Here is an 18,253-nt window from a genome sequence, read left to right on the forward strand (position 1 = left end):
ACCACTGGCATACGTCAACTATATTTTATACTAAAAATATAGCCACGAACACCAGATCAATGTCTTCACGGACACTAGCCATTCAAATAGTCTTGTGCGCCTTGCCAAAATTGGTGATAATAACAGCGCATATCTCATTCCACAGATATAGATAAATAATAATAATAATAATTTATTATCTATTCAAAGATGTAGTTTGTATATTTATTAGTTTTTTCTTTATATCTGTGGGTCACGATTTGAAATATATATCTTAAATTGTGCTGTGGGTTTAAGTTATCTTAGTTCGTAGCACAATTTAAAATATCTCAATGATTATTACCTAATCACTGCTATAGAATGGAATTATAAATTTTTGAATCAATATTCAAATTAAATCACCTTTTTTATCATTTTTTTTTTTTATTAAATAAATAAGATTTCTGGGCCTCACTAAGACATACTCATGTGGAGGCCCAGGGTTATCCACTATACATTACACATTTGCATAAAAATTATAATAACAGACATCTATAATATTTGTGTTTGAAATTAATATCCTAATTGTATACAATAAAAGTAAAAACAAAAACAAAAACAGATAAAATAGGTTAAGGTAGAATGGTACAAAATAATTCATGGCGATAATAATATTAATATTATAAATATAGACATGGAAACAATAGGTAACAATAAGATTTTGAATGACAATATGTGTGTGAATAGAGTGGTATATTTTTAATCATATTTAGTAACGTCTCATTCATACATTAACCAGTTTGTGATATATTTCTTAAACAATGGCAATGGTATGTTTGCTAAATAAGTTGGCATTGAATTGAAAATTTCCTATGAAATCAAAAACCTCTCAACAGCCGGTTTTTTTAGGCCAAAATTAGGAGTATTTATTTAGTGTGTATCTAGTATTGAAACCATGGTTCAAAGGGGACAGTATATTATGTTTTTTTATATACAAAATGCTTATTTTATAGTACAGGTTTTTAATATTCAATACATTAAACTTTTCAAATATTTTTTCGGTTAGATATCTAAGGTCTTTTTTAATTGCAACTTTGATAATTGTGTTTTGACAAGTTTGAAGTAGGGAGAGAACATTATCATAGGCTCCACCCCAACCTATTAAACTGTATGTGATTTGCAATTCAACAAGAGCTAAGTAAAATATTCTAATGTCTTTAGGTGGTAGAATATCACGAAGTTGTTTTATTATATAAATTAATTTTTTTAACTTATTGCAGACAGATGCAATTTGATTTATCCACTTCATATCAGAGCACATTTCAATACCTAGATATTTGAAATTTTTTACTATATTGAATGATTTGCAGAGGCATAGGTCTTGAATCTGACATGTATTATTGTGGATTTTAATTGAATTTAAGATCGGTAAAGTGGGCTCGGTGAGAGAATGTAGTATAATGGCTGATTTTTCAAAATTTAAAAATAAGTTATTAACACCTAATCAGTTAACCAATAATATAATAAATGCAATGTTTTTGGCAAAATTAAATTAATACCATAATAATATAATACTATTAGTAAAATTAATTAATTTAATAGTAATATCAAAAAACATATCATGAAATATGCTTACTGCTTAGTGATATGGGCTAATTGATTGTTTCTGCTCAAAATTGTTTTTTATGTACAATGATATATTTAAATTTAATTCAAAATTAACACATCAATTACAGTGACCCATTTGACACCTACTGTACCACAGCAGAACAGTATAATGATACTCATTTAGTCATTTGCCAACCTTATTTTCATTGATATTTTATATATTATACTGATAACTATAAATTTGATACTTTGATAGAACTAAATTATAGATAAATATATTATTGAAACATCATGAAAATATAGTCCACACAAAATTGGTTCACGGCCAACTCCTAGTTTAGACAATTTATATTGTGCCTGGGCAGTGTTAACTATAATGAAACTTACCACTCTTATGCCAATTGTATCAACACTACCAAAATTACCTTACAATTGGATATAACTACATAAAACATATTTTTGTTGGTGGTAGGGTGTACCAATATTAACACCAAATTTGTTTTGTGTGTGTATTTAATTTAAAAATGTGTAAAATTTGTAAATTTTAAATTTTAAAATATTAAATATGCAGTAATTCATTACTATACTTGTCCTTTTACTATGATAAAAATAACTAATAAGTCTCCCAATAATGTATAATTAGTAAAAATTATTAAAGTAATATATATATATACCTGTAATAAGTAAAACTTATACTAATTAACACCTAATTAAAACATAATACTTTATTACTGTTTTATTCTACAGTGATTGCATTAAGCAATCATTATATGAGGACATTATATCTGCATATGTTGTCTCTATCTTACTAACATAAATCATAGCAAATTTGCGTTCAGCAGAACATTTTGTGATGTTAGCTTTAATATTAGAATAAATGTACCTATTATTAAATTTAAAGATAAGAATATTATTTAGAAAATATTGTATGACTTTATTGATATTATAATTTTAAAGTGAGTTATAGCTATGTAAAATATTACAACTTTAAAATGTCCATAACTCAATTTAAAATTATAATATCAAAAAAAGCATATGACATTTCCTAGATAATATTCTTACCTTTAAATTTGATAATAGGTAAATTTACTTTAATATTAAAGCTAATATCACAAAATGTTTTCTGCTGAACACAAATTTGTTATGATTTACGTTAGTAAGCCAGAGACAACACATGCAGGTATAACAATATTTACCCTTTATCCACTATTACCCCTCACATATTTTAACTTAACTTTTCTATTTTACTACATAATTATTTTTAGTCCACTAAGACTTAATAATTAATGTCACATATTATACAAATGTTTTCTTAACATAATTTAATTCTTATGTATTACAACAGATAGTAACATACCCGTATATCCCATGTATCCTGACTGTGTATACATTTGTTTATTGTAAATATATATATTATATGATATTATGCTTAATTAAACACTTATGCACAGTGGTCGAAATGGCTCAAAATTAATGGAAGGATACCTAACAATTAAGATTAGATTCTTCATACTTTGTTAATTGTTTAATATATTTTTTTTTTTATAAATTTATCAATTGATCGACTCAACCAATTATCAGTTACCAACAAAAACATTGCTATAAATTAGATAGTAAGTATAGTAGTCCTTACTTATTATCATTAATTTTGTTATTATTCTGTTTTTGTTTTTTTTTTTGTAAAAACATTTTAAACACAAATCAGCTTTATTTAGAACATATTTATTAATTATATTATTAGCTCTAAATAAGGCAATAGATAATAATAATTTGTGAACTGGCCTATACTAAACAATACAATAATCTGAGCCAAAATGTTATATAATAACTTTTTTCACCATTAAAGTTAAAATTTGTCTTTTAGATAAAAATATAATCCAGGTATATTATAACATATAATATTATTATATACATATAATTTTCAATACAATAACTATTAAACTAATATACATAAATAATATTTAATTCATACAATATTATACTTAATCGTATCTTATCATATTAGGAATATTAAATAATTTCAGTCGTCACATTTTTTGATTTTAATTAAATTATTTTTAGACTCTTTTTTGATAATATAATACAATAATTATTTTATTTTAAATTTAAAAATATTTATTTTTGCAATCTTAAACATATTAAATTCATTAAATATTTTTATATAAAAAAAAATTGAAGTTTGGATACTTATAGAAGAGTTATAAATCTGGCTTATGACTTTTAACTAACAAAACCAATTTTACTGTCAAATGTTATGTAGAATTAAATGGTCTTAGCTATTTTGTTGTGGGAAACAAATTTAAAATAACTAATACTTTTAATATTATTGACCACAGTCAATAATAACACAAAAACTACTTAATGAGTAATTTCATATTTCCAGACCTAAAAGCAATTTTTTAGTTTTTGTTTTTAGCCGTTTATTCTTGATAATAAGTCTGCGTGTAACACCATTGAGAGGACATCCGTTTCGACGAGCATATAATAAACAATTAAAAGATCCATTTTTGACACATGCTAAACTTGTTGATTCATCCCATGGGCATCCATGTTTATGGGCGTATTTTAAGCATTTAAGGTTACCATTAAATGCAGCAATATAGGTTATATTCTCATCCCATGGGCATCCATTTTTATGAGCATACTTCAGACAATTCAAATTTCCTTCCTCTGCTGCTTTGTAAGTTGTACCCATATCCCAAGCACACCCATTCTCATGAGCATATATCAAACATTTTAAGTTTCCAGACTTTGCAGCAAAAATACTGGTCATAGGGCCCCATGGGCAACCATTGTCATGCGCATATTGCAAACAGTTAAGATGTCCATAATATGCTGACATCATGCACGTAGTTTCGTCCCAATTACATCCGTTTTCGAAACTATATTTTAAACACTCCAAATGTCCTTTAATAGCTGCCATAGCACATGACAGTATACCCCATGGACATCCATGTTCGTGAGCATATGTTAAACATTCTAAATATCCTTTTTTTATAGCACAGTCTATTGTTTGCGAGTTCCACGGACAATTGTTTTCATGTGCATATTTTAAACAATTTATATGTCCATTAAGTGCAGCTAAAGAACATGTATATTGATTCCAGGAGCATCCATTTTCATGTGCATACATTAAACATTCCAATTGCCCATTTCTGGCTGCAGCAGAACATGTCTTACTGTTCCAAGAAAATTGCATCTGATGAGCAAGCATCAAACAGTCTAAATGTCCATATGTTGAGGCAGTTTCACATACTGTATTTGTATTATTTACACTTGTTTTCCCCTTGGTTATTTGAATAAGATCATCACAACAACTTCTAATATCAATTTTGATAACATTTTTGGGGATAGTGTTATACCAGTATTTGCTTCTTTCATCGCATGCATGAAATGCCAATTTCATTAGTGTAAACATGATATATTTTAAGTAATAATTGTATTAATAATTATTTATTTTAAAGATATATAAGATAAAATAAAATGGTCTGATATATAAATTATCAACAAAATTTTGCTAATTATTAATCACAAAAAATACTTAAAAAAACTGCATATTCACCATATTAACTGCTCTTAATGTATTAAAGTATCACAGCAAATGTATAATCTGAAAAAAAATTTAAAAAAAACTATTATTGAATACAATATAATGAATACATAATGAGCGTATATACTTAAAAACTAAAGCAAATTTAATTATTGTCAATTGTTAAAATGCATAAGTAGACAGCAAGTACAATATGACTTATTAGATATACCAGCGTTTCTCAACCTGGAGGTCGCGGTGGTCAAAAATAATAAAACATCGATTTACAAAATAAACCTTTCGTTCAAAATTTGGCTTTACCAACGATATGACACAAATTTATACTTAATATAGATACAAATAATTGAGCATATTTTATACCTTTTTGGGGGGTCACGAGACTAAAAAGGTTGAGAAATGCTGAGATATACCATATACCCCATTGAAAATTACACAATTTAAGATAATAATAATTATTTAAAATAAGTTTAGTCAAAAAATTGAAATATTAATATTAAACATAATTTTTGATATTCTGCATTATAAGATAATATAGTTAAAACTTGAAACCCATAAAATGATTACGTCTATACAAATTTGAATTCTAATTTTAAATTATGTACATAAAAGTATATCAGTGATAATGGAAATACAATAATTTACAAATTAAATTTTGATAACTATTTAATGAAAAAACCACTTTCTTTAGTATATTAATTTTTCATATATTGACTTAACAAAGAAAACAACAAGATGAAAATAATAGAAATGTATTACTTGAACTCATTATATAATTAAGTTAATTTGAAAGTGAGTACTAAGTTACAGAGGTAAAACAAATGAGTTTAATTATTCATTTGAAAATTCTCTGTTGATAGTCAGCATTTTTTGGAAACTACTTTATTTATTATGTAAATACCAGGCTTGCTGAAAGTCTAATTAGGTAAAAATAAAAATAAATTATTTTCAAAACATAATTTATTGCTAAATAATAATAAACCCAAGTTTATTCTATTTTCATTGCCTAATGTAAATTCTCCAAAAGAAATTATTTTAAAATTGCGCTTAACCAAAGTTTTTGTGAAAATGTAGATTATTGTAACATAAATTGCATAAATATCAATAGGGTACATTCCACTAAGTATTTAGGAATAATATTTGTCCAACATAAAAATGTATATCACATATTAAAAATGTAGTAATGTGGATCAGAAAATATTTTTTTTATATTAAGGAATTAAGGAATATTTTAAATCAGTAATATATCAAAGTATAATACAATCTATATTAACATAATATGATCTAATTATGCAGAGATCTGCTTTAAAAAATGCATTGGAACTACCAATAAAACTACTTTATGTTATTCAGAGAATTCTAATTAGAATTATGCAAAAAATTATAATTTATAATGAAAATAATTAAAGCACAAATATCTTAATTAAAATGCTAAAAATGTTAACATTTTGCTACTCTTGTACTTAAATTCTTCTAGAAACATATTGTTGACATATTACACTTATGATAATTACTCTAAAAGAGGTACCTAATGGAGATAATTTAAATTGGATTAATATTTGTATTTTATAAAATTCATAAACTTATATCTATTAGTCATACTATTTTGGTGGTTTTATAACTGTTGTTTTATTTTTATGGTAACTAAAAATGTTATGATGTCCCTATAATATTTTGTTTGCTAAAAGATAACTTATAAAAAATGTTTTCAATCGATTAATTAACTATATAATGAAGTTAGTACTGAATTTGAACCAAATAAAATTGTTATTGATTTTGAAAAAGATTTAAGAAAAGCTTATATGTTATAATGGCCTAAAATTAGATTAGATCAGAGGTATTCAAACTGTGCGTCGCGGCTCCCAGGGGCGTCATGGGAGTTGTTGAAGGGAGCCGCGTCATATAATTGAAAACCAATAAATATTTTAAAATATTTTTAATATAAATTATTTTAAAATAATAAAATATTTTTACGAAAAACGTTTATTATTATCATTTGGGAAACGTTGAATTTACATGAATTGCAAAATTCACAGAGAAGCTCTCGCTTCAAAATCTATCAGCCCATCTTTTGATGAGGTATTGCAATCAACTATTAAAATCGTTAACTTCATCAAAATTCGTTCGTTGAAATCCAGATGTTTCGAACAAATGTGTGTTGATATGGGAGCTGAGCACACTTCCTTACTTTACTATTGCAATTCTCGATGGCTTTCACGTGGAAATGTAGTGGCAAGAGTATTCGAACTTAGAAAAGAACTCCATATTTTTCTTTTAGACCACCATGAATACCACAAAAAATTTTAAGACATTGATTTTCTTAAAAAACTGTCATATCTTTCCGATATTTTTTCAAAGCTAAATATATTAAATAAATCGTTACAAGGAAATGAAACTCACATTTTTGAGCTTCTTGATAAAATTACGGCTTTCCAAAGAAAATTAGTTGTATGGAAGACTAAAATAGAAGACAACACTTTTAATGACTGCTTTCCTATGCTTCATACATTTCTAAAAGAAAATGATATGAACTTGAATGAGATCGTCAAAAGTGAGTTCATTGACCACTTATCTAACCTCAAAATTCATTTCGAACACTATTTTCCAAAAAATACTCAATAACAAAATTGGATCAAAGATCCCTTTAGTGCTGACCTTCCAACAAATTTGTCATCTATTGAACAAGAACAGTGGATCGATGTAACATCAGATTCCACAATGAAGTCCATGTTTGGATCATCGTCGTTAACACAATTTTGGACGCATTTGAAACTACAATACAGCAAATTGGCCACCAAAGCTTTGAAAAATTTAACACCTTTTGCAACTTTGTACCTCTGTGAGACCGGGTTTTCTGCGTTAGCTGTAATTAAAACAAAATATCGATCAAAAGTGAACGTTGAGAAGGAGATGAGAATAGCTATTTCCAAACTTGAGCCACGATTTGAACATATTATGAAGCATAAGCAAGCGCATCCATCTCACTAAAAATCTAGTAATAAGTAATATTGATTATTTAATATTATTGTTATTTTGTTGAGTTATATTTCCTAAGACTAAACATAAAATATTTTGTTATATTTTTTTTTACAATAACTACTTATTTATAATTTTTTTATATATGTAATATAGTAAATAAATAATTAGTATAAAATATAAATTATATTCATATAAACATTGATTTTTTTGTCATTTTTAATTTGGGAGCCGTCAACATTTTGTGAAGACTCAAAGGAGCCTTGGGATGAAAAAGTTTGAATACCTCTGGATTAGATGGTTGTCGTTATCATAGTAATGGCACAAAATTCAGAGGCTCACAGCTGATAATAAAAATAACAAATCAGAAATTGGTAAATGGCTGTATTACTGTTTTGACTTGAACAGCAATAAACCAAACGATCAAGACTGCTTGGATACATTTTATAATTTAAAAATAAGTATATCTACGAATAATCAATTTTTCTACCTAAAGTCTGGACAAAAAATTTTTTTCTGAATTAACCAAGCATTTCATGCCCATCAACTAATATTTTTATATTTTTAGGTACATTAATGAATATTAAAAAAAAAAATATACACAAAATTACAAAAAGAACAAATTATTAAATTTCATTACATAAAATAATTAATTTACACTATTACTCAATAAAAAAGTAATCAATAAAATTAATAATAATTATTTAAATTTAACTATCATAATGGCGATTATAATTTTTTTTTAAATATAAAATATAAATAAAAATACAAATTTTTTTGAGTAATGTAAAATGGTTTTAGGGGTGATTTCATTAGAAACGTGTATGAATATAGGTTTTTAGGGTTTCCTCAATACCATTTTCTGCTCCCAAATATGTCCCTGGTTATTAAACGAAACAAGTCATTATGTTCCTCTCAAATGCTGTATTATCTACGTGAGTATATGCAGCAGCATTGATAATGTTATTGCATTGCTAATTATGCATTATATTAAATATTTGTATTATATTTTTATCATTTATTGTCTTATTGAGCTATTATATAAACTTTAGAAAATAGTAATTGAGAAGTCCTAAGATGGTTAAAATTGGTTAATAAACACAACACCAAAATGAAATCATTTGAGCATTTTCGTATTTACTAATCAATAAGTCAAAAAAAATTGTACTTACCAATTTCTTAATATAGTACAATTGTACCGATTAATATTTGAGACTCGTTCGGATAATAAAACGTTATTGTATGAGTTACAAGTTGATTACCGCGGCTCTATCCTTAATGCATATTAAATAATCTTATCAAACGTATCATGAATGGTAATGAGTCCAAGTTAATGTTTGTGAATATTTAATTAAGATGTTTACAATAATTACGGCTAATGAATTAAAAATGATAACAAATTGTGATCGGTCGTTACTGCTATTTTCGTTACAAACTAATAATTCTATTGGTGTAACGAATATATTATAATGTCGTTACACGTACATTTCATCGATACAGCGGTGATGATCACCAGACAAATATTCGTTCAATTTGTACAACAGTTACTTGATCAACAAGTTTTAATTTATTATTTACACCGCGACCGCCGTGTTTTAGTAAATTAGATAATAAAAAGTAAATTGAAATATTAGTAACTATAAACAGATTATTAGATTAACTGTTATATTAAACGATATTATAAATAGAGTGAAAAGTGAAATAATAAAATATGATTATTACCTATAGCCTATAGCAATTGATATGTTGGACGATTGTTAACAATGTAACTACTAACTAGCGTCTAGCAAAGTCGCAACTATTGATATACATTATATGTAATTGTTCACTTTCTTTTAGTTCTCTGTAACGGTTGCAAGGCTGCAACAGTCCGACAGTGTTGCCATGTTCATATTGGGACGGGTACAGATTTCCGATTTTACAACTGATAACAGCGAACTTCATAAGAACAAAAAAAAAGCTAATGCGCCTAATGCAGAACAATTGCAGTTTAGCTACCACGCGAATTCCTCCAAAAATCCACTGGCCTTCTACTCGATGGCCACGATGGTATTTACGTCGACCAAATTTCGACTGTTTTGCCTATTCCACCTTTTATAGTTAATATTTGAAATATTTAAAATTGTATTACGTTTATTACATAAGTTAAGGGTATGGATTTGTATGTATCTCATAAAAAATTCAAAATATTTAAATCATTTTAATTTTAATTTTACAAACTCACCAATCTTCTCATGACGTATAATCATACAGTCAAAAATGACTTCTCTGTGAAAAGTTGCCCAATCTACTGCAGTATTTTCCGAAATAGAGATTTGTTCCATTATAAAAGATAGAGAAACATTTTTAAGCCACAAATAAGAAAATGCCACTATTTGAAAAAGGGACAGATGAGATTTAAAAAAAACAAGTATGTTTGAAAAAATTCGCATCTTGAAGAACTTTTGTTTTTTTTTCTCGACATCGTCATACAAATCCATCGATAGCACTATTCATGGGACATAAACGAAGAATATGCCCTTCGTTACACTTTAATGTATTATTATTACTTATTAGATTCCACTCTTGGAAGTTTTTACAGTACTTCGATACTAACGGGCCCGTTTGTTTTGCACGAGAAAAGTTCAAAAATATTTAAAAGATTAAGACACATATTTCACAAATAATGCAGACCGCATACTGCCGAGTGCTAATTACGGTGATTTCAAGCCCGACCGAAACAATATAATAGATAATATAATAGATAGGTACGAGTTAATGACCTACAATTTTTATCTTAATGTCTTTAATATTAATATAATATTAACATAATATTGTCTTAATATTCATTTAATAATAAGTTATCACGTAACTGGGAATATCTGTTACACAAATATATTCATATAAATTTTTGGCACCATCATTTTTAAAACGTCACACGTTTTGCGGCACTCGTCGCTACGCTCATCCGCTCCGCAAATCGAAAATATCCCTCGACTTGCTATGCAACACCACCTCAAGTAGGTCACAAGGTAATTACCAATTAGTTATTACAGACTCGATGGCGAGTTAAAGTAACATAAGTATTTATATTAGTATAGTATACATTTGAAAAAATCCGCGCGGCAATGCAGTAGGTACAGCGTTGCGCGCATGCGTTTAAAACTAAAAACGCAAACTTTGTAAGGCTGTAACTTCCAAAATAACGGTTTGCGGAAATTTATTTTTGCATCATTGTTCTTAACTCGTTGAAATATATATGTTTCGAAAAAAAAAATTGAAAAAATCGCGTGGTAGCTAAACTGCAATTATACCACTAATGCCAAACTCCAAAACGTAGATAAAATCCCAATTCCCGTTTCGTTTTCCAGCAAAATAATAAATAAATAAATAATCGATTTCATACCAATAGTAATTTTTCGAAAAATGTATACTGAGAAATTTTGTCTTCTATAAAATAAAACCCTGTTTAGTTGCTTTTAATCGATGTAGTTAGGTTTTTATCGTATTTATTATTTTAATTTAATTCATTGATTCATTTAACTTTATATCATAGTTTATATTATAAGTACTTAATTTATTAACCATTATTGGCGCATATACAGGAGGTTCTTTAGTACATCCCCAAGTTCAAATTTAGCACCCATTGCTTATTTTTAGGTCTAACTAAGGTCTATTACGCCTGTTTACTTCCTAGAATACATACTTATGATTACTAGTATTATTATTTTAATTTTTGAATTAGGTGAAGCTTCAATATTAATGAAAGTATTTACACTTATTGAAGTATGAAAAATGTGCCGAATAATACTAATTAGCCATATTTATTGAAAATGTATTAAATAAAACTATTGGTGTAATGGTATAATTCATATATCTCCTACACTAAACACTATAATTTAACAAAAATGTAAGGTATTTATATTTGATTCTACTCACTTTGGAAATTTAAGCATATGCAGCCTTGTACAAAGTCATGTTACAATTTGAATTACTAAAAATCAATGCCACCCGTTAAAAATTTAAAAAAGTACAAGAAGTAATACATGTTAGTTATAATATAATAAAAAATATATACATTGGTCATCAATATTATAATACTAGTTCATAGTTGTATAGACACAGATTACTTTTACTGATTGTTTTTATTTAATTTGATAGGTAAGTATATATATTTAAATATATTTTAGACTGGTAGCTCAAGACACTAACCAATTTTTTTGTTCAGCTATTCTACAGTTCAGAAATGTATTCTACTTGAAACTTAATAGAGGTAATTTTTGAAACTCTCAATAGTTTTTCCAATAATAAGACAAAATTACAGACAATAAATACTTTTATAAAGTATTCAGTGTTAATCTAGTAAATAGATTTTCATGAAATTAATTTTAATTGTTTAATTATATATTACAACTACACAAGTACCTAAATTGATGTGAGAAACTATTATATTTATTTATATATTTTAAATTATATCAAGCATTAGCCATTAATACATATAATGTTTAGAAAAAACAATAAAATAATTCTTAAATGATTATTAGTTATCTAATATACATATTCTTTTTTAAATACTTTTTTAGATTGTTATTTTAGTACCTATGTATATTAAATAATTATTAACACTTCTATTTCTTATAAATTGTAGATAAATTTAACTTGTAACAGGTATTATTCCAATATTATGATTATAAATGGCAGATTACTACCTGCAATGGACAGTTTCTTCGCAAATTAAATGATGATAACTATAATATTTATGTAGTATACTTTCTTATTGTATTAAATTATGCACATATCATACTAATGTATTTTTCTATACATACTAATATATTATTATTCATGACTAAATAGGTCTATTTAGTCATGCTATTATTATAATATAATAACTTATACATTATAAATTATTAAAATAAAATTCAAGAATTTTAAAATGTGAACGTTAATCAATATTATTGCATATTTTAATACTTTAATCAAAGTTTGAAAAGCCAAACATACTTCAGTGTTTGAACAATGGTGTTTCATTGCCAGAACTAGAAGACACTAGACAGTATAATGCATATTAAGGGACAATGTATAGTATGGAAGCAAATTGCTTCCCCTTTTTCAGTAATATTGATGTATGAAATTTGAAAATTAGCAACCTGTTAGTATTATTTTTTACCATTAACATTTTTCTTACACTCAATCAATTTTTAATAAAAATTCCACAATGGGTAGGTATGTATTTACATAATTTTGATATTTTGAGTTTCTGACTAGTATAAAAACTACATACTATTTATTTGACTCAATATTATGTTATTATAATTAAAACAATAGGTATTATTGATTTTTTTATTGCCCTTCAATGTTTTGCCACCTGGAGCAATTGCTCATTTTACACCTCTCTTGATGCGTCCTAATGCCCTATTAAGTAGATATGGAAGTGAAGATTAATTTAAATTTGAAACCAATGATGAATTAATAATTTGTAAAAATGTAAGTGAAGCACCAATCTGGTTTAACATTGTTTTTGCCCTATTTTTGGTAATTAATCCCAAATTTTAGTAAATTACTTCTAAAGTACCAAGCCAACCTCACATTCAATCCAGAATTAAGTATCCATAAGTCCACCCCACGTTTAAATACATCAATAATGTATTTAATAATTTTCATCTTTGTTGTATTCTATTGTTGTATTTTGTAGCGGTTTTTGCAAGACGTTTTTCCCAGTTCCTCACCGCACCCACCCAGACGACTCACACCATCACGTAATACGTCTGTTCGAAAACGAAACTACGAACATCGACTTGCTTCACCGCTCTCGAACTCGACGGTACTCTCTACTCGTGGTTTCGTCTTTTTCGAATATTTTGATCGTTTCTTTTTACGCATCAACTTGTTTGCTGTTTAAGTTATTCGTTCGTTTTAGGGTTTTAATCTTTTGTTGTTCGTGCTATTGCACGCCGTTCTTTAAAACTTTGACCATAGGTCATACCTCCTACTTAGACCGTGGCTTCGTGCTATTGCACGCCGTTCTTTAAAAATTTGACCATAGGTCATTCACACATTCCGCTGACTAATTGTTAGTGTGTTTGAGATTATATTGTATCTGTCTCTACTTGAGCTTTTTAACTTTTGAAGGCGTTTTTTTATAGTTCAAAAACATGATGAACATCGAGGAAGAAATCGTCCTCCCTGTTCATTTGTTGGACCATGATTATTTTAGGCCAGTAGCCTATGAGGACAATCCAAATGATGAATTCACGGATGATGAAGAAAGAGAAGTAGGTACTTGATGACAAAGATTCAGCTGAAGAAGTTCCAGAAGAAAACGTCTTGAATCAAGAACCAGTAACCTACAGAGTGATTCCAGGTGTTCATCATGGTTCAAGGATTTACGTAGATAAAGTCAAAAAAGTCGTATTTATGAATTTTATCCTTGTACAGCTTCAGTGAGTGCAGAACTCATTGACAATAGGATAAGAATTCGACAACGACACAACCATGAACCTGCTGATATAAATTTGCATGTTCCTTTTTTGAGAAAAACGACCGGTGCAAGGGCCATTGATCCTGAAAACATGTTTGTTTCAGTTGGGACTGTTTGCAACAATGCAATTGTTCAGTAAGTTGTTGAACTAATATTTAATTTTACTAACTATTTTGTTTTTGAAACATTATTTGCTTATCTATATATTTGTTCTCCTAGTTGAGTTACTAATGAATTTGTAGGTATACACTATATATCAAATATGTATATACAGTTTACTCTCGATTATCCGCGTTGCGGATTATCCACTGTCTTCCATGGAATCGTCTACATACCTATATGTATACAAAAAAATATATACGTATTGTATCTTTCCATTATAAATCATTATAGGTTTAATTGGGTTGTGAATTTGTCATACAAGACGATACAAATCTGTGTGACAAAATGTTATTAAAAAAACTTCAATCACAAGTTAAAAAGAAGAGTTTTCAAACAAAGAAACAACAACTTGTGACTGATTTTTTTGCACATAAATAATTTATAATTTTTATTAATTTTTCATTATACATGTACATACATACCTACATTCATTGTACATACATGTGTATCTTTTTTAATAATACATATGTAATAATAATTTTCAATTTCAATTTCCAATTTAATTTTTATTATAAAATTTAATTTTGTGGATTATCCGCGGAATTCGTTTATCAGTGGATGTCCTGCCACCCTATTCCACGGATAATCGGGAGTAAACTGTAGTATGATAAAATTTCTTAGCCCTGCTAGGATTATTAAAAACAGTTGATTTTCTATGAAATAATGTTTATTTGATAGTTATATTTTTAATAATTTAACGAATAAGTGGACATTTTAATATTGTATAATAATATGCTTTATATAACACATCAAGTATAAGTTAAGTACTTATCATTGATGGACAATTGTCAATCAACCCTATATTATCATTATAGTAGATTTGTTCAGCTTTAATGGGTGGTTATTGGCACTTATTGCTAAATTTATACCAATATTTATAATATAACAAGTATTACTGTGAAAAAAATTACAATTTGGTAGGTTTATGTCTATTTATAGATTTATTGGTATACCTAAAAAATGTTATACTTACTGGCTACTTATATACAGGGTTAGGCATATCGTAGTTACATGTAACCAGTTACACATCTTGTAACTTTATATTAAAATAAAGTTACATTATACATAATATACATATTTAATGATTATCATATTTTTGTAAACATAATATTATTTATGTTTATATATCTTTGGCTGTAATCGACTGTATATAATATTTATAACACAGAACAAAATGTTTATAACGACAATTTTTTAATGATAATAATAAGTCACAATCAATTTGAAATAATTATGTCACAATAAAAAAAAACTATTTGTAAAATGTAATTCAAATCTCTGTGTGAAAAGTGGAAATGTTATTTTCATTTGCTGGGTTCATTCATTGTCCTACTATAGAAGACTACTTATAGAAGAAATTTATCTGATTAAATTTTTGAAAAATTATTTTTTCTTAAAGGAAATTAATTATATTAATTTCAGTAAAAATAATTTATACAATTCTTTTATTTAATTTTAAATTGTATTACCTATCATATTATATAAATACCATTGACTTGGTTAATAATTACTATAAATATTACTATTACTATACATACATATATGTACTAATTTTATGACTTACGTTAGACAATTGACAAATGTTTTAAAGACTGGTATATAAACATGTTTTTTATTATTATTTTTATTGTATTTTTTAAGATAGGTTGCCTTATGCTTAACATGTTAAACTTTTTAAATGTGTTAATAACATTATAATAAATACAAACATATTTTATTTATCAATGTAACTTTTAACTTTAAATGTAAACTAACCTTATAGTATACCAAAAAGGTTTTTATCATGTATATTAAATTACACCCAATCAATTGTACGGTATTGTCATGGTAAAATGAATGGTGGTTTGGACTTCGTCAAGAGAAGTCCTGTTGCAGCTCGTGTTTTCAGAATGGTTCTTGCACTGCCACATCTACCTAGTGTTAGAGGTCATCCCCTATGTCCTTGTTCTGTATGTATGATGGTTTCAGGGCCATCATGCAGTATGTTCAACAATATCCTGAAATCGAGCAAGATATGAGAAATTTTTAATTGGATATATTGACTATTATTGGTTTTTACCGGTTGGTCTAGAGTTCATTAGTGTTTTTGCAGAAGACTACCGTATGAATAACTACTTGGAATCATTTCATTCAACATTATTAGCGCAAATGGGACGACACCCTAATATATGGGATTTTCTTAGTTAGTCAGAGAAAGTTTGATGTGTGTTCTTTATGTTGCATCTTTGTCCTAAATGTTTGTAATTATACGTGTCATGGTTTATATGTTCAACAGTGTCTAAGAGATGAGTATGTAAATACTAAATTTGTGTGTATATTAATTTTAGTTAAAATCAATTGATGCTTTATTTATTATATTCTTAGTAATATTTTTAGAGCATGCTTCTGTGTGCTATTGTAGTTGTTTGATTTTATTTGTAACGCCTATACTATGATCGACAGTTTTTTCTTTTTTTGCTTGTATCAGCTTATTTAAATAATTATAGTACATATATTTTTTTACATTACACCTTACTTATTTTATAATGAGGTTTTTGTTGCAAATAAATAATCATGTATGCATGTAATTATGAATTAAAAATTGTATATAATACACAACAATTTTTTTATTGTGTTCCAACAACTAAAATTTATAACCACATTTCAAATCAGTAGTGTGTTGGAAGATCTGGGATATACGGCCAACCCACGATTTAAGATAGTATGGTTGCCAGACGAATTATTATAAAGTGTCTACCGAAATCACTATTAAAAACAGCTGGAAAATGCACTACTAGCGCTTGAATGTAATAGTGGCTATAGCTTATAAGCTCAAATACCGTGCTGGTGGGCTACTATTCTTAAATCATGATCGGTACACATCATTTTGTAAGCGCTAGTGTACAATATTCCAACTATTCTAGTTATTGAATTTGGTTGATATTTAAAACGTTCTTATCATAGGTCGTCGGGCAACCTAACCGATTAACTGTTTTTGATTGCTTTCCCTTGAGTTCAATGTTTATTTGATGTTAAATTAAGTCTATTGGTGTAATTTTTATAATATATTATATTAAATTGCTATCGTTTTTCCATTAGTAATCAGCCATGCTTTGTTTCAGGAAAATTAACTTACATTGAAAACCAGTTTTCAGTTGAGTTCAATCAAATTTGAAATAATCTCAGGGTAAATAGTTAATACATTAAACTTATTTTAGTTAATTTGAAATATAATGTAAATTTACTAGATTAGAGATGGAATATCAAGATCCAAACGAGTTATTGCCACCCATATAATTGCACAAAATGTCCAGCGCCTTAATGAAGACCATGACCTCTTGATGTTTTTGTGCAGCACCGGTCACCGTATTGATGGATATGTTCAAAGGGATCATATGCGCAGCCTTGAAGAGAGCCGTTTTTTGTTTTTAAGATTTTTTTTTTATATACTTTAGGTTTTCTTATATAAAATGTTGTTTATTTTTAATTGTTCATTGTACCTATTTTATTGTATTGTGTTTATCAAATTAAATAAATAAAAGGTTAAAAGTTGAATTAAATATTAA

General features: G+C 27.1%; 3 protein-coding genes across 4 annotated transcripts; 2 read left to right on the forward strand and 1 right to left on the reverse strand.

Moving 5' to 3' along the window:
• Positions 1-3,622: 3,622 nt before the first annotated feature.
• LOC132927918 (uncharacterized) lies at positions 3,623-10,563 on the reverse strand. Of its 2 annotated transcripts, XM_060992488.1 has the most exons (3): positions 9,262-10,563; positions 7,769-7,976; positions 3,623-5,176 (listed from the first exon to the last, which is right to left on the reverse strand). In XM_060992488.1, exon 3 carries the CDS (start codon positions 4,982-4,984, stop codon positions 3,938-3,940), a length of 1,047 nt encoding a protein of 348 aa, XP_060848471.1. In that variant the 5' UTR covers positions 4,985-5,176; positions 7,769-7,976; positions 9,262-10,563; the 3' UTR covers positions 3,623-3,937. The 2 variants fall into 2 exon arrangements, with proteins under 2 accessions (XP_060848471.1, XP_060848472.1); XM_060992489.1 differs by lacking the exons at positions 7,769-7,976; positions 9,262-10,563 and adding an exon at positions 7,514-7,629.
• LOC132924978 (zinc finger BED domain-containing protein 5-like) lies at positions 7,130-13,137 on the forward strand. Its single transcript, XM_060989413.1, has 5 exons — positions 7,130-7,351; positions 7,472-7,664; positions 7,752-7,978; positions 9,929-10,138; positions 13,051-13,137. The coding sequence occupies exons 1-5, from the start codon at positions 7,130-7,132 to the stop codon at positions 13,135-13,137; spliced, it is 939 nt and encodes a 312-aa protein (XP_060845396.1).
• A 707-nt stretch (positions 13,138-13,844) lies between these two features.
• On the forward strand, positions 13,845-18,253 carry LOC132924979 (uncharacterized). Its single transcript, XM_060989414.1, has 5 exons — positions 13,845-14,340; positions 14,403-14,407; positions 14,466-14,681; positions 17,810-17,874; positions 17,936-18,253. Exons 1-4 carry the CDS (start codon positions 14,221-14,223, stop codon positions 17,826-17,828), a joined length of 360 nt encoding a protein of 119 aa, XP_060845397.1. The 5' UTR covers positions 13,845-14,220; the 3' UTR covers positions 17,829-17,874; positions 17,936-18,253.

This window comes from Rhopalosiphum padi, chromosome 3 (genome assembly GCF_020882245.1).
Source record: "Rhopalosiphum padi isolate XX-2018 chromosome 3, ASM2088224v1, whole genome shotgun sequence".
Classification (NCBI taxonomy): Eukaryota; Metazoa; Arthropoda; class Insecta; order Hemiptera; family Aphididae; genus Rhopalosiphum; species Rhopalosiphum padi.

Coding starts and splice junctions, on each gene's coding strand:
- LOC132924979 (XM_060989414.1), top strand. CDS start 14,221: ATGATGAACATCGAGGAAGAAATCGTCCTCCCTGTTCATTTGTTGGAC.
- LOC132927918 (XM_060992488.1), bottom strand. CDS start 4,984: ATGTTTACACTAATGAAATTGGCATTTCATGCATGCGATGAAAGAAGC.
- LOC132924978 (XM_060989413.1), top strand. CDS start 7,130: ATGAATTGCAAAATTCACAGAGAAGCTCTCGCTTCAAAATCTATCAGC. Junction 7,352..7,471: donor GTGGAAATGTAGTGGCAAGA/GTATTCGAACTT, acceptor ATTTTTTCAAAG/CTAAATATATTAAATAAATC. Junction 10,139..13,050: donor TCTACTCGATGGCCACGATG/GTATTTACGTCG, acceptor CTTTAATCAAAG/TTTGAAAAGCCAAACATACT.